This window comes from Emys orbicularis, chromosome 2, assembly GCF_028017835.1.
Source record: "Emys orbicularis isolate rEmyOrb1 chromosome 2, rEmyOrb1.hap1, whole genome shotgun sequence".
NCBI classification, from domain to species: Eukaryota; Metazoa; Chordata; order Testudines; family Emydidae; genus Emys; species Emys orbicularis.
In genome coordinates, this window is record NC_088684.1 from 290,904,376 (window position 1) to 290,917,870 (window position 13,495).

The 13,495-nt window shown below is 42.5% G+C and overlaps 1 protein-coding gene across 1 annotated transcript in view; it reads right to left on the reverse strand.

The window, feature by feature from the left end:
* Positions 1–13,495, reverse strand: part of OBSCN (obscurin, cytoskeletal calmodulin and titin-interacting RhoGEF) — a 277,319-nt gene that overhangs the window by 12,509 nt on the left and 251,315 nt on the right. The window contains exons 112-119 of the mRNA XM_065399153.1: positions 13,213–13,385; positions 12,230–12,256; positions 11,449–11,601; positions 9,956–10,001; positions 8,795–8,872; positions 4,209–7,419; positions 988–1,098; positions 624–791 (exon numbers count right to left, since the gene is read on the reverse strand). Of these exons, the coding sequence (XP_065255225.1) occupies positions 624–791; positions 988–1,098; positions 4,209–7,419; positions 8,795–8,872; positions 9,956–10,001; positions 11,449–11,601; positions 12,230–12,256; positions 13,213–13,385 (3,967 nt within the window). The remainder of the gene's footprint in view (positions 1–623; positions 792–987; positions 1,099–4,208; positions 7,420–8,794; positions 8,873–9,955; positions 10,002–11,448; positions 11,602–12,229; positions 12,257–13,212; positions 13,386–13,495) is intronic.

Consider the following 13,495-nt stretch of genomic DNA (forward strand, 5'->3'; position numbering starts at 1 on the left):
AAAAACCCAGGAGTTTAAAAACGTATGCAAATTTGAACTAGTTTTGTGAACATCAGTTTACTAGCCATCAAATGCTATAAGATCTGCCTATCCTTACTTCTGAATGTCACTTGCTTTCGCTTTTATAATGATCTTACTTGCTAAAAAAATAAATAAATGGTATTTGTATTTCCAGCCTCTATGTTCCAAGGTCTTCCAGTTTCAACCATCTAAATTAAGGTTTCTACACTACGGTCAATGCATCAGCTTTCACCAAGGCACCTTGAAGCATCTGTACTATTTAGGGTGACCAGATGTCCCGATTTTATAGGGACTGTCCCAATTTTTGGGTCTTTTTCTTATATAGGCTCCTATTACCCCCCACCCCCGTCCCGATTTTTCACATTTGCTGTCTGGTCACCCTAGTACTATTGGGATGTTGAGGCTAAAGAACAAACTGAGAGGGATACATCCCCTTTGCTGCCTTCCCGTCTGGAACTATCTCTGAGAGTTCCCAGAAAATGAAGTATCCCTTAGTAGAAGAAAATCTATAATCCAACATGTCTGCTAATTCTGGATATAATCCTCGAGTGGAAGCTATACAAACCAGACATCTACTTCCTTGAATTAATTCCTGCTCTTACCTGCTTTCCTTATTACACAAGAAGTGGATGCTGTACCCAGGGAGTTGCTGGCCGCACATGTGTAAATACCAAAATCCTCGGCCGTAACCACCAATATCGTTAAAAGCTGAAAGTTTTTGAGTGTGGCTGAGATCAGTATCCTACTGCTGCTGCGAATGGGCACCCCATCTGTAAGGCAAAAGGAATAAGTCCTTAAATTCTACTGAGATGGCTAAAAGTCCCTTATTTTCCAGGGAAAGACTCCCCTAAATCCACTCCCCTTAACCTTCTCCTGGAACTTAGCTTCTCAATCATCTTTATTGTGCTATTACTCCAGACCCTATTATTAAATTGTCCCAAGTCGTCAAATGAGAGTTTACGTCACCTCTGAACCAGTCAACGTGCAGAGGGAAATGGGCAGACGTTTGGCAGGACAGAGTCACAGACTGCCCCAGGGCAACTTCCTGATCCGTGAGCTCTTCTACAAAAGAAGGTGCTGAAAGAAAGAAGGAAAGCAGCATTTCAGACAGATTAAGACAATTACATATGTAAATCACAACAAGCAACATACCAGACAGCATCTTTAATCAGACTGGCTATCAAGGAACGCCAATGCAGAAAAAACAAACACGTTTCACACTCTTGTGCTCAGTATGCCGTCCTCCTCTTTTTAGGCCCCAGTGACCACACAGTAATGCGGCAGTTCAAAGAAGAGGTCCTGCACACCATTCAGTCTCTTTTCACTGTGTGCCGGCCCAGACCCTGGGAAGCGACATTACATTACAAGCAAGCTGCCTAGAGAAGACCCAATAACTTCAGAAGGTAACACAGATATATTAGTGATATGCAGCACACTATTTCTTTAGTAAGTGTAGCACTTGTAATCAGTTCAACAGCTCTTTGGAAGTACGTTATCGCTTTGATAGGACAGTGATGGGTGCTCTAGAAATTAGCTGATGATAGATAGATAGACAGACGGACAGATACGGAAGTCCTCTCTTTATCCATCAGCAGCTATACCATAGGCAGCAATAGCAAATGTTTCCTCCCTATAGCCTTGCCAAACGTCAAATGTCTCAGGAGACAATTAATGTTAGCCTTCTAGCTAAACTAGAGGACAAGCTAAAAGAGCCAAGAAGGGCTACTGAAGGTCTGAATGTTCATGAAGTCCAGTGAAGGAACTAGAAACTCCTATGACTGTGCTTATTTAAGTCCTGGATTTACCCCTACCCAGCTTGGAGGAACCTTCTGAGTAGCACCTGACCACCACCTTGCCACTTCCAAAATACTGTGCGATTTAAAAGCTCCTAAACAATTCACAGATGAAAAGGCACATCAGGCCCCTCTGAAGCCCTTCTTTAGAAACATAACTTTTGTGGCATTTATGGTATCCTTGTTCTGTAGTCCACAACCAAACAAACCTTCCATCGGCTTCAATGGCAGTCTTGCCTGAGTAAGGAAAGCTGGATTTGGGCCTAGATTTGTAGACATATATTCTGCAAAAGGACATTTAACATTAGATGCCATTTTGCTCTGAAATGTGTTCATCTAAAAAAGCTCTGGAAACCATGGCAGTTATTTTTTCCACCAAAAACAGTGATTTTGCATTTCAGGTCAAGACCTACACTTTAAGCATCTGAAAGCCCCACAAGGTGATGGAGTTGTGGCAAAGATGGAACAAAGAGAACTCCTGGAATTCCTGCTAGTGTGTGTAAATTACCAAGGTTTTCCTCTACACAATTCTTAGGAATCTTGCAAGCTACATCTCTCTCGGCTTCTCAGATACTAGCCTGGTGCAAATTATATTCCTCTGTGATATTTCACAATAAAACTAACTGCTAACTCATGCCATAAAGATACCTTTCTCCTTTGTTTTGAGGCTTGATAATTTCATAGATTCTAAGGCCAGAACAGACCATTGTGATCATCTGATCTGACCTCCTGTATAACACAGGCCATAAGAACTTCCCCAAAATAACTACTAGAGCAGATCTTTTAGAAAACATCCAATCTTGATTTAAAAAGTTTAGTGATTGAGAATCCACCATGACCCTTTGTGTATTGTTCCAATGGTTAATTACTCCCAGTTTTAAAAACGTATGCCTTATTTCCACTCTGAATTTGTCTAGCTTCAACTTCCAGCCATTGAATCATGTTATCTCTCTCTCTCTCTCTCTGCTAGACCGAAGAGCCCATTTATTAAATATTTGTTCCCCATGTAGGTACGTATAGACTATGATCAAGTCACCCCTTAACCTTCTCTTTGTTAAGCTAAATAGACTGAGTTCCTTGAGTCTATCACTATAAAGAATGTTTGCTAATCCTTTAACCATCCTTGTGGCTCTTCTCTGAACCCTCTCCAATTTATCAACATGCTGCTTGAATTGCGGGTACCAGAACTGGACACAGTATTCCAGCAGCAATCGCACCAGTGCCAAACAGAGATAAAATACCCTCTCTACTTCTACTCAAGATTTCCCTGTCTATGCATCCCAGGATGGCATTAGGTCTTTTGGCCACAGCGTCGAACTGGGAGCTCATGTTCTCAGAATGAAGGGAATGGATGGATGGATCAATGAAGTCCTGATTTTCTGTTTTAAATTCCTGCAGCCCCATTTAGAGACTGTCTTTCTGGTATGTCACTTCCCTGCTTCTCAATGCCTGTTTCAAAGAATTTAATAGTAGAAGCCAGTCTACTAAATCAATGACATTTTAATTGCAGCATATAATTACAGTCTATTATCTGTGGTTCATGTGATTAGTTTAGCAGTAAAAATGCCATGGGGTTCTTATTAATGAATTGTCAGTTAATACCAAAAGTCATGGCAAGGTTAATAAAAGGCCCTGGGACTAGGATGATATTAAACTGTAGTGGGGCGGATGAGGGCTAGGTGTTTTGGATGGATAGCTCAGTGGTTTGAGCATTGGCCTACTAAACCCAGAGTTGTGCGTTCAATCCTTGAGGGGGCCACTTAGGGATCTGGGGCAAATCAGTACTTGGTCCTGCTAGTGAAGGCAGGGGGCTGGACTTGATGACCTTTCAGGGTCCCTTCCAGTTCTATAAGATAGGTATCTGTGGCAGAAAGACACATTATATGGCACAACCTAGGTGCTGGAAAATCAAGAGTATAGACAGATTCTGGTCTCACTGATATAGGCACAAATCTGGAGTAATTCCACTGACTTCAGTGTAGTCACTTCACATTTACATCAACGTCACTCAGTTCAGAATTGTGCCCCACGTTTTACATTCAGGGCTAGGAGAGAATACCGAATATTGTACTGGAATAAAACACTTCGCCGCAGAGGATGGAGGGAACTCCACTAGACAGTACAGCCGGATCCTATTCCTATTGATGTCCCTGGGTGTTTTGCCACTGGGATCAGGATATGGAGGATTACTCCTCTAGGTAAGTGGAGTGGCTGATGCTATTTCATGCTTAAACCTACCTTAAAGCTTTTAAATTGCATCTGCACTTGATTATTGCACACAAGTCAAATGTATGAACTGATGAATATGAGAAGTGTGGAGGGGAAAGAGAGAGAAGAGGTAACAGAGCCCATTTATATTGTTAGGCCCATTTACACCCTCAATGAGATTTTTACCTTCCCTTTGCTCCAGTTCAGGGGCTGGCTTTCCTTTTAGGATTCTTGAAATATGGGCAACAGAAGCTTTTACTTTCTTCTTCAGAGTCTGCTCTACTGACAGCTTTGTTGAGTGCGATCTGCCATAGGGTTTAAAGAGTCCTGATTTGCTGTGTGTGGAGCTTCTCTGCTTACCACCTGAGTCCTTTTGGAAGCCATACATTGGCTGGGATTCAGTTGTCACATGGCCCTCAGCTCCTTTCCCCATTGGTGGCTCGGAACCTTTCGCCAGCCTTCGAAGGGGTTGCCCTACATCTTCGGAAATGTCCAATAGGTTTTCCCTGGTTTCCCCTGTCGTGGCATCTTGTGAGTTATCTGAAGAGGACTTAATGTCCTCTCTAATGCACAGTCTTTTATACTGAGGCAAATGTTCTTTAGTTGCAGGAGGTAATTTTACCTTTTCACCGAAGGGCATAAATCTTTTACCGCTTGGTTTGGGTGAAGGCTTCTTTACGTTCATAAATTCAAATGGAAAATATACAATGTCGTAGAGATCTGATAGGTTCAAATACGCAGGCTCTACCTCAGATATATCAAATTTTGAAGTCCCACTGCCAATGCTAGGCATCTCTTCTGAGAGGTCTTTAATCTTCACTAAGGAAACTTCAGAGTGTTTGTCAGGTTCCTTGCTATCAGAGCTATGACTAGATCTTTTTCCAGAACCTGAATTATCACACGGGGATATGCTTGCTTTGCTGGAACTAGTGCTTTTGATTGCTAAATCCCCTAGATGTTCACATTCATGAGAAGCCACCTTTTCGTCCTCAGTGACTACACTCAACAGGGCTGGCATACTCAACTTATCTTCCGCTGCAGGAATTGGTGCAGCTGATTCTGTAAGATCAGCCCGGTAAATGCCCTCTTCTCTTTTACCCCGTGGCACAAAATGAGTGGGACGTCCGGCGGCTGCGTGGCCAGCTGGACCTTGGTAGAACATCTCCTTTGGAGGGGAGAAGTGCTTTTCACATCCCTCTTGAGTAGAAACGGACTTTGCCAAAACATTCATATCTTCAGACAGACAAACCATCGCTTCAACCAAGTCCTCCAGGACAGCACACTCTGCCTTGCTGTAAACAGAAGGCTTCTGATGTGAATGTTTCTGGCTTTCACCCTCGCCAACTGAAACAGGGGAAGTCTCTAGAATAGCTAGGCTTTCACTCTCTGAGTCCGCAGATTTCACCTCGCTGCAAACTGAAGGCTCCTGAGGTGACTGTTCCTGGCGGTCACTCTCATAGACTGGAAGCAGGGCAGTTTCTCCTTGTGGAATTGTGAGAATAAATAGGCTTTCACCCTGGAGAACAGCAGACTGCACCTTAAAGTAAACAGAAGGCTCCTGACAGGAATGTTCCTGCCTGTCACGGTCACAGTCTGAAACTGGGGCACTTTCTGGTGGTGGTGTTAGAATCATTGGATGTTTGCCCTCCAGAACAGTGGAGGCTGTGCCCAAGTAATCAGAAGGCTTCTGATGTAAGCATCCCTGGGTTTCACCCTGGCAGACTGAAAGTGGAGCAGTTTCTGGTTGTGGAGCTGTTAAAATACTTGGGCTTTCACCCTTACAAGCTGGAATTTGGGCAGTCTCTAGGATAATTGGGCTTTCACCCTGTAGATCAGCAGACTCTGGAGCACTGTGAACAGAAGGCTTTGGCTGCTGATGTGCATGTTCTCTTCTTTCACTCTCCTGGGCTGATATTGGGGCTCTCTCTGATTCGGGAGCAATCCAAACGGAGCTTTCACCCTGCAGAAGTGAAAACTCTGCACCACTAGGCTTCGGCGTCAGCTTTAAATGCTCCTCACTTTCACCCGTGTGAGCTGACACTGGGGCTGTGTCCGGTTGCTGAGCAGTTAGAATCAGGCTTTGACCTTCCAGAGCAGATGGCTCCACATCAATGTCAATGGAAAGTTTTGTCTTTTGATGTAAATGCCCCTCACTTTCACCCTGGTGGGCTGACACTGGGACCTTCTGTGGTTGAGCAGCTAGACCCAGGCATCCTTTGTCACCACACTGTGCAGAAGGGACTGGCTGTTCTTCTGAACAATCCTTCCTAGCTTTCCTTGAGTCCTCCTCCATCGAATGCTCCTCAGGCCAAACCTTGCCAGAGTCAGTAGATATGCCATGCTGGCTAGCTAGTCCTGGATAACTCCCCTGTGAAGTTAGATCACAGTCTTCTTCCAGAATGTCTTGCTCCTTGGCTAAATTTATGGCTCTTAGTCTGTAATCATCCAGTGAATGGCTTCTGCTGGACACCTGGAAGGTGTGACGTGACGGTTTCCTAGCAGTATCAAAGGAAGCCGATTTGGTCAGAGGGCCTGTCACACCTTCTCTGCTTTTTCCATATTCTTCATCACCAGACATTCCTTCTTCTTCTTCTTCCTCCTCCTCCTCTTCTCTCAATTCAAAGTGTTCTAGAAGGGGTTCCCGTAGACCACTCAAGGGTACCTTTAAATACCCTGATTTCCTGAAGGCCCTTCTTGTTCTGTCAAGGTGCCTTCTGTAGTCTCTGCCCGGTGAGACAGGGAGACGTGTAGGAGCCTCAGACGCTTGGCTGTAGAATGTGCTTTTAATGACACTCTGTCTGGGGACACACAAAGGTGGTTTCTCCATTGCATCTCCAGCCTTTACAAGTCTTTCTTTGTTTGGTAATAACGTGCCTGTTTTTTCTTTTGGCGGTGCCAAGTCCGATGTATCTAAGGTGGCTGCCTTCGCCAATGAAGGCTGCTCTGCATCACCCTCTTGGGACTGATCTGCTCTTTCATCTTTGAGTTCTGAGCTGACCGCCTCTGCTTTCTGAGCAAAGGCGCCTGCCATTAGTACTTTGCTTTCTGGAGGTGGCTTATCATCCAGCTCACTTTTCACTAAAGCATATTTCCGTCTCATGGGTTTTACTGGAGGCACCAAGACCTTGGAATGTTTCTCTTCTGCCGCATAACTTAGAGGTTCTTGATAACTCGGTGCATCAAACACAGACAAACGCAGTTCTGGTGTAGAGCCAAAGTGCCTTCTCCTGGGGAAGGATGCATTCTCATTGTCTGAAGAGGAGCCAGTAGTAGTGGAAGAACTACTTTCTTCAACCAGGTGTCGGGAGATGCCTAGCGATGTGTTTTTGAGAGTTCTCTGTAGGATTTCTGGAATGGATCTCATTACCAGTATAGATTTATAGCACATGAGGGAACGCTGAAAAAGGAAAACAAAAATACAACATAACCAAAAAGCAACTTCGTGATGAGAGTGGTGTAAACATGCACAGCAAGAATTACACTATATATCCTCAGAAACATAACACAAATAATAGCTGCATAGCATATTGGCATTATTTCTTTCTGTACAATATATTTTGACAGATTCATTCTGGGCCGAACTCTCCTCTCACTCACTGACTTCAGTGGAGGTATTGCTAACTTACACCTGTGGGAGTGGAGAACCAGGCTGCTGGTTGACATTTTCAAAGCAGTGCAGGGGATTTAGCCACAGGTCCCTTATTTCCATTGTTTCACTGAGTTTCTTAATTAAACATACTAGGCCAGAGCCTTAGGTGAAGTAAAATGGTGTAACTCCACTGTAATCAGTAGAGCTCCGCTGACATATATCAGCAGAGAAGCCAGACCCCGGTGTGCTCCATTATGTTATTATGTACTTCATTGTTTCTTTGGGAACCCTTTTGTTTCTGTACTGCTATTGATTGTAGGCCTTAAAATGAATAAAACATTTAAATACATGTAAATACCCATATTCCACACGTGTTATATAATACAAAGGGGTATCGGGGAATGGCCCGAAGTTCAAAGACTGATTATCAGAGGTTTCCGCTAATAATAATAAGTACCCACATAGTACTTTTCATCTACAAGGTGCTTTACACCTATCAGCTAATGAGCTTATAACAACATACCCTTGAGATAGGCAGTGTTATTCAATTTAGGCAAATGGCATACGTGAGGCTGGGAGGTAAAGAACTTGTTCCTACTGGCAGAATGAATCAGACTCAGAGAGGAGATCAGCAATCAGAAGTTCCTGAGTCCCAACCCCATCCTCAGATCAATCTTAAGAACACATTAAAATACAGGTATCCAAATTGATGAGGTAAAATCCTGGCTCCAACGAAATCAGTGGCAAAACTCCCATTGATGTTTGTATGGGAATTTCACTCTTGGTCTTTAGTATTCTCAGCATTTTGTGCATCGAAGCACAGAAAGTCTTTTTGTAGATTATGAGACAAGTCATCTAACATTCAGAAGTCATTGGTGACCTCAGGCTCAGTGTCTTTACATAATGTCCAGAAGGGGCTTCCCTCTTTCAGTGCCCTGGGCTGGATCATGCCACAGAAAGCAGAATACTGGTGAGAGCTGGAAGACCTGTATTTTTTCAGCCTGGATACCTTATTTTTGCCACATCCACTGAACCTTTTTCCTTTGACAATATTCCCTTCTCAGAGGCACACCAAGGAGACCTTGGCTGCACACCCTGCACTTGTGCTGCAGTCTTGAAAAGAAGAGACTTTTAAAAAATAATAACTAGACAGAAAGAGCAAAATAGACTGAGGTCTGCTGACCTGCCACTTGCTTCGAGCCACAGTGAACTTCAGCTGTTTTGTATTAATAAAATGAGCTTCTTCTAGCGGGAGATTACGCTGCAAAAAAGAAGAATGAGAAAAAAAAATGTTGGTCACAAAATCTCAATGATATTTTCAGTGGCGTTTGTTAAGATTTAGAAACACAGGTACATAGGACTAAAAGGGACCTCCTGGGTCATCAAATCCTGTCCTCTGCTATTGTAGGAAACCCCTTCCTATAATCCTGGTCAGATTTCACTCTCCAGGGGACACAGCATATTTTAATTCAAGGAAGAGTCCAGTTGTTTAGCTGCAATTGGCCAAATCTTGAAATCCTTATTTGGTGTTGGCTCTATCTCCCATTGTGGACCAATAAGAAGACATCTTGAACAAATTTCCAATGAGACTAGAATCAGGCCCTCATCATTCATATATATATATATACAGACACAGTGTCAAGGACTGCAGGTCCCAAACGCAGGGTCACAGGGCGCTTAGGCGTCAGTAATCGCCAACCTGCCACCCAGTGACCTATTAATGGTTGCCAGAACTACGAACTCAGCACTGACAGAGGAGTCCAGTGCTGAGATTTGACTGGTGGAACTCTAGGGGTCCCGACTCATTCCCTGCTTCTATTTAAACCAAGCAGAGGAAGAGGAAGTTGTCTGTGCAACTGGGTTTCCCCTGCTTTGACTGCTTCAGTTGTGCTACCTGCTCCTGCTGTCTAACCCTGATCTCCCAATGTATAACCCAGCCTGCCTCCTGACCCTCAACTCATGCTCCAACCACTAGGTCAGGCCGCCCAGGTCCCAGTCATCACACATATGCGCACAGACGCGCACACACACAATGATTCGATTCTTCATTCCTTTCAGCTTTTCTCCTTCATTAGGGGTTCCAGGCACCCAAATATGAATTTTAATTTCCCCTTCCGCAAAAGGGCATAATCTCCTCTCAGTGCAAATGTGTTTTGCCTATTAATGTTAATGGGAGTTCTTTACATGTTTTGAAAAGAAAAGACCCTAATGACCATACACCAAAACGTTGCTTATTTCTGCAGGACGGTTCCCCAGCATCTATACGTACAAAATAGCCTCTACAAGAGAAACACAGTTGCTAGCTGACTGGGAGAGAGATTGGGTAAAATCCAAACAAACTTACCAAGAACCAGTCGTGTGAGAGACATTGCAAAGCACTAGGCCTGGCTCTGATGATAGAAGAGAGACACATTTCAGCTGTCATCATCAGCATGACAAACCCAAAGGGATGTAGCTTCCTTGCAGATCAAGTGCCACCCAGATTGCTCTCTAGCTAGGGCCTTAAGACATCTGAGCTGGAAGTCACTTTAAACCGTACCAGCAGGGTTCTACAGATTGCCCTTTACCCGTCAGGTTCTGTTATGGGGCAGTAAAGCCAACCAGAATGATCCCTTTTAAGCCAATTTTTTCTCCTAAACAGTAAAACACGTCTTCTCTTTCAACCTATAGTATGTTTCCCAATGCTCATACTTCCCGCAGGTCCCTCAAGTCAGGGACTATGGAAGTTACCATAGCATTCTGCAGGGCCTGCAGTGCCTTCCTTCATGATACCACAGGGGAAGACCACGCTTCATGGGTCTACACTGCACCTGACTCAAGTCTCTGCAGTGCAGTCTTTGCCAAAACAGAAATGACTGACTTGTTTCTAATAAGGAAGGCTGCATTACAGGTCACACAGGGCGCCTTTAACAGTGGGTTTGGCTTAGTCTTCCACATGGGTAGCTATTTGGGATCAGGCCCTCTCAGAGGTCCAGAGAGGCCTGGGCCACTTCCAGCTTTTGAGGCCCCTCACCATAATAAAAATAAAAAATGACGACACATGAAAACAAAATACGGCACCAAAAAAAGAGTGAGACATAATTTGAATGGGTTTTTTTTATTTAACAAATGCTTTTCTAGCCTTTTTCTGTGCAAAAAATGTATGTCTTTTACCCAAATCACATCTCTTATTTGCTTAAATTTGCAGCTCTAAGCTGAGAGTGTGTGTCACATTTTGCATAAAAACAAGTTGCAAAACTTATCAAATGCCAAAAAAGTAACAAGTGTCTAAATTTGAGGCCTCCTTTGAGCTTGAGGCCCAGGTCAAATGGCCCTCCTGGCCCCTCCTCTGACTGGCCCTGTTTGGGATAAGCCTAAACCGTGGAGGCACCAGCCATGCCGAGCAGAAAATGAAGTTCCCAGTTTCTTGCCTTCTCCCATGCTTGGAACATTATTATTATTTAGCTGCATTCTAGAACAACCTAATTAACATGGGATGCTGTTCTATTTAGGTTCTTATATTGCCCTCGTCACCATAGTAACCAGCTTCTCTTTCAAATAATTTCTGAACACCCACCTGTCTAGGAGTCATAACATCAAGACACTTTGCTCACTCGCTATACACATTCTTATCTTTCGATTATAAACTCTTCAGGGTAGTTTTCTGGTGACTATATAAATATGGATTTGAACCCAGCTGCCTTCAGAGGTGAAAGGCTGATACACTAACTGACCATACCAACTTGTCCAAATTTTGTACTTCTCACAGTGAATGTAGGTCTGACTGGCTGAGAATTGGCAGCTCATCCCACAAACATCTGGTACAATATTTTTGGAAAACAATAGAAATGTACTCACTCAGGAGAGAGCTGTAATATCTGTCTGATAAAATCCTTCGCTTCTTCACTTAGGTGAACAAAGTCAGGGATAGTCCATGAAACTGTCCCATTCTGGATATTTAGAAGGGTTGCTCTGTCATTTTCCCCAGCAAATGGAGACTTGCAGGTTAAGCTTATTGTATTAACATTATAAAATAAAAGGAGACATGATTTGTTAGTATTTGATTGCTGCTCAACCCTCCAAAAGCATAAATGCATGACAAAGGTTTTAAAATAGGAGGCAGATTCAAAATGAGAGACGCACAGCACAAGTAATAATAATATTTGCACTTTTATAACATCTTCCAGCCAAGGTTTGCAAAGCACTTTACAAAATTATTTATCTCCATTTTACAGATAAGGCATTTGAAGAACAGAAAAATTGAGGGTTTGATTTTCAAAACTGCCCTTGCAACTTAGCTATGTAAATGTGGACACATACCTTTACATTAGGGAAGGCCAAAATATGTATCCATAAGATTGTATGGGTCATTGTGAAATACTTAACCCAAAGCTATGAACTGACGGTTACTGACTATAATATTCATAGAAGCTGTCAGCTCTTTGGAACAGGGACATCATCTTTAGAACTGAAAGTGCTTAGCATGCTGTTGGTAACATACACTTTAAATAAATTACTAAATAACAATCACCACCACCTCACTCTTTACTCACTCAAAACTCCCACTAAAGTCATTGGAAGTTTTACCTGAGTCAGGATTAAGGAAAGCTAAATAGGACCCTTAAAGCAGATTGTTTACCTTAAATAGCTGATGACTCCAGCAGCCCTGAGAAGAAAAGAAACATACTTATATCAGACAGATATTCTTGCTTCTCCCCCACCTCACCATATAGCTTCCCTGATTTCAAGTGACAATAATCCAAATAACTGTACAATAAGAGCCTCTTTACCTGCCCTATAAGGATTAGCTTTTTAAAGGCAAATACTAACTGTTCCTTTGCATCAGTCCTGATTTTTCTTTTAAACAGCACAGGAAACAATTTTTGCACAATTTATTTAAAGGTGACTTAGGAAGGATTTTTTAAAAATCAGGTTTGTGTGCATTTTTTTTTCTTTATTACGTATAAAGAAGAAATGTGTTAATTTTTATTTATTATTTTTTTACTGTAAACGTATCAGGAATGTCAATTCTGGCTTTGCTGGACTACCTACCGGATATCTCTTAAACACAGATTTTGTTTTATCGTTTGCCATTAGCGTTTAATACATTTTATCAAAAAAACAGAGTTCTTAACATTCTGGCTCAAGTCCCCTTACCCTCTAAATTGCTCAACTTTCATTTTTAACTCTATGTTGTCCCTATCATTGTACCAGTTCTGCAGTAAAGCACTGGTGGAAATTCCCCTACCATCCTTTTTTTTAAAAAAACAACACTTCTTTACACTGCATAAATAGATTACAAGCCCAATTTCTTTACCTCTTCAAGCAATTAGCCAGATGTTGCATTGGAAATATTTTGTATATGATCAACACTGTGGATTTCTACATATCAGACATTCAGTACACCACCATGACTTCCGCAGAACTGAGGATGCTTAGCAACTCACAAGATAAGGCCCTTCCAGAGCAAAAGTGTACAGCAAAATTCAAATACATACATGTTGCCAATAGAGTGTGTTTAACCCTCTACAGTAAATGTTCCCAATGTATCAATCAATTCATCCCGAAGCCCCAAAGTTATGTTGTTAGGTGCTATAACCTTTTATTAAAGTGACAGTTTACCAAATATCAGATGCTTTTGACACTGGTGACTGAGAGATAATTTCTGGGGAGACAAACTCTGGAGACCCGTATTTGCTGTACTGAGGCACAGATGGATTTATCTTTTGAGCGAACCCAAAGTCACAGATCTTAATGTCTTCTCTTTCAGGATAAACCATCAGGATATTTGGAGGCTAATGAATCAGAACACATGGAGAAAGTTTATTTGCAAAAGGGCATTATTTTTAGATATAAGTAAATCTTTAATATATAGTCTGAATAAAGCACATCAGTCTCCTGACCT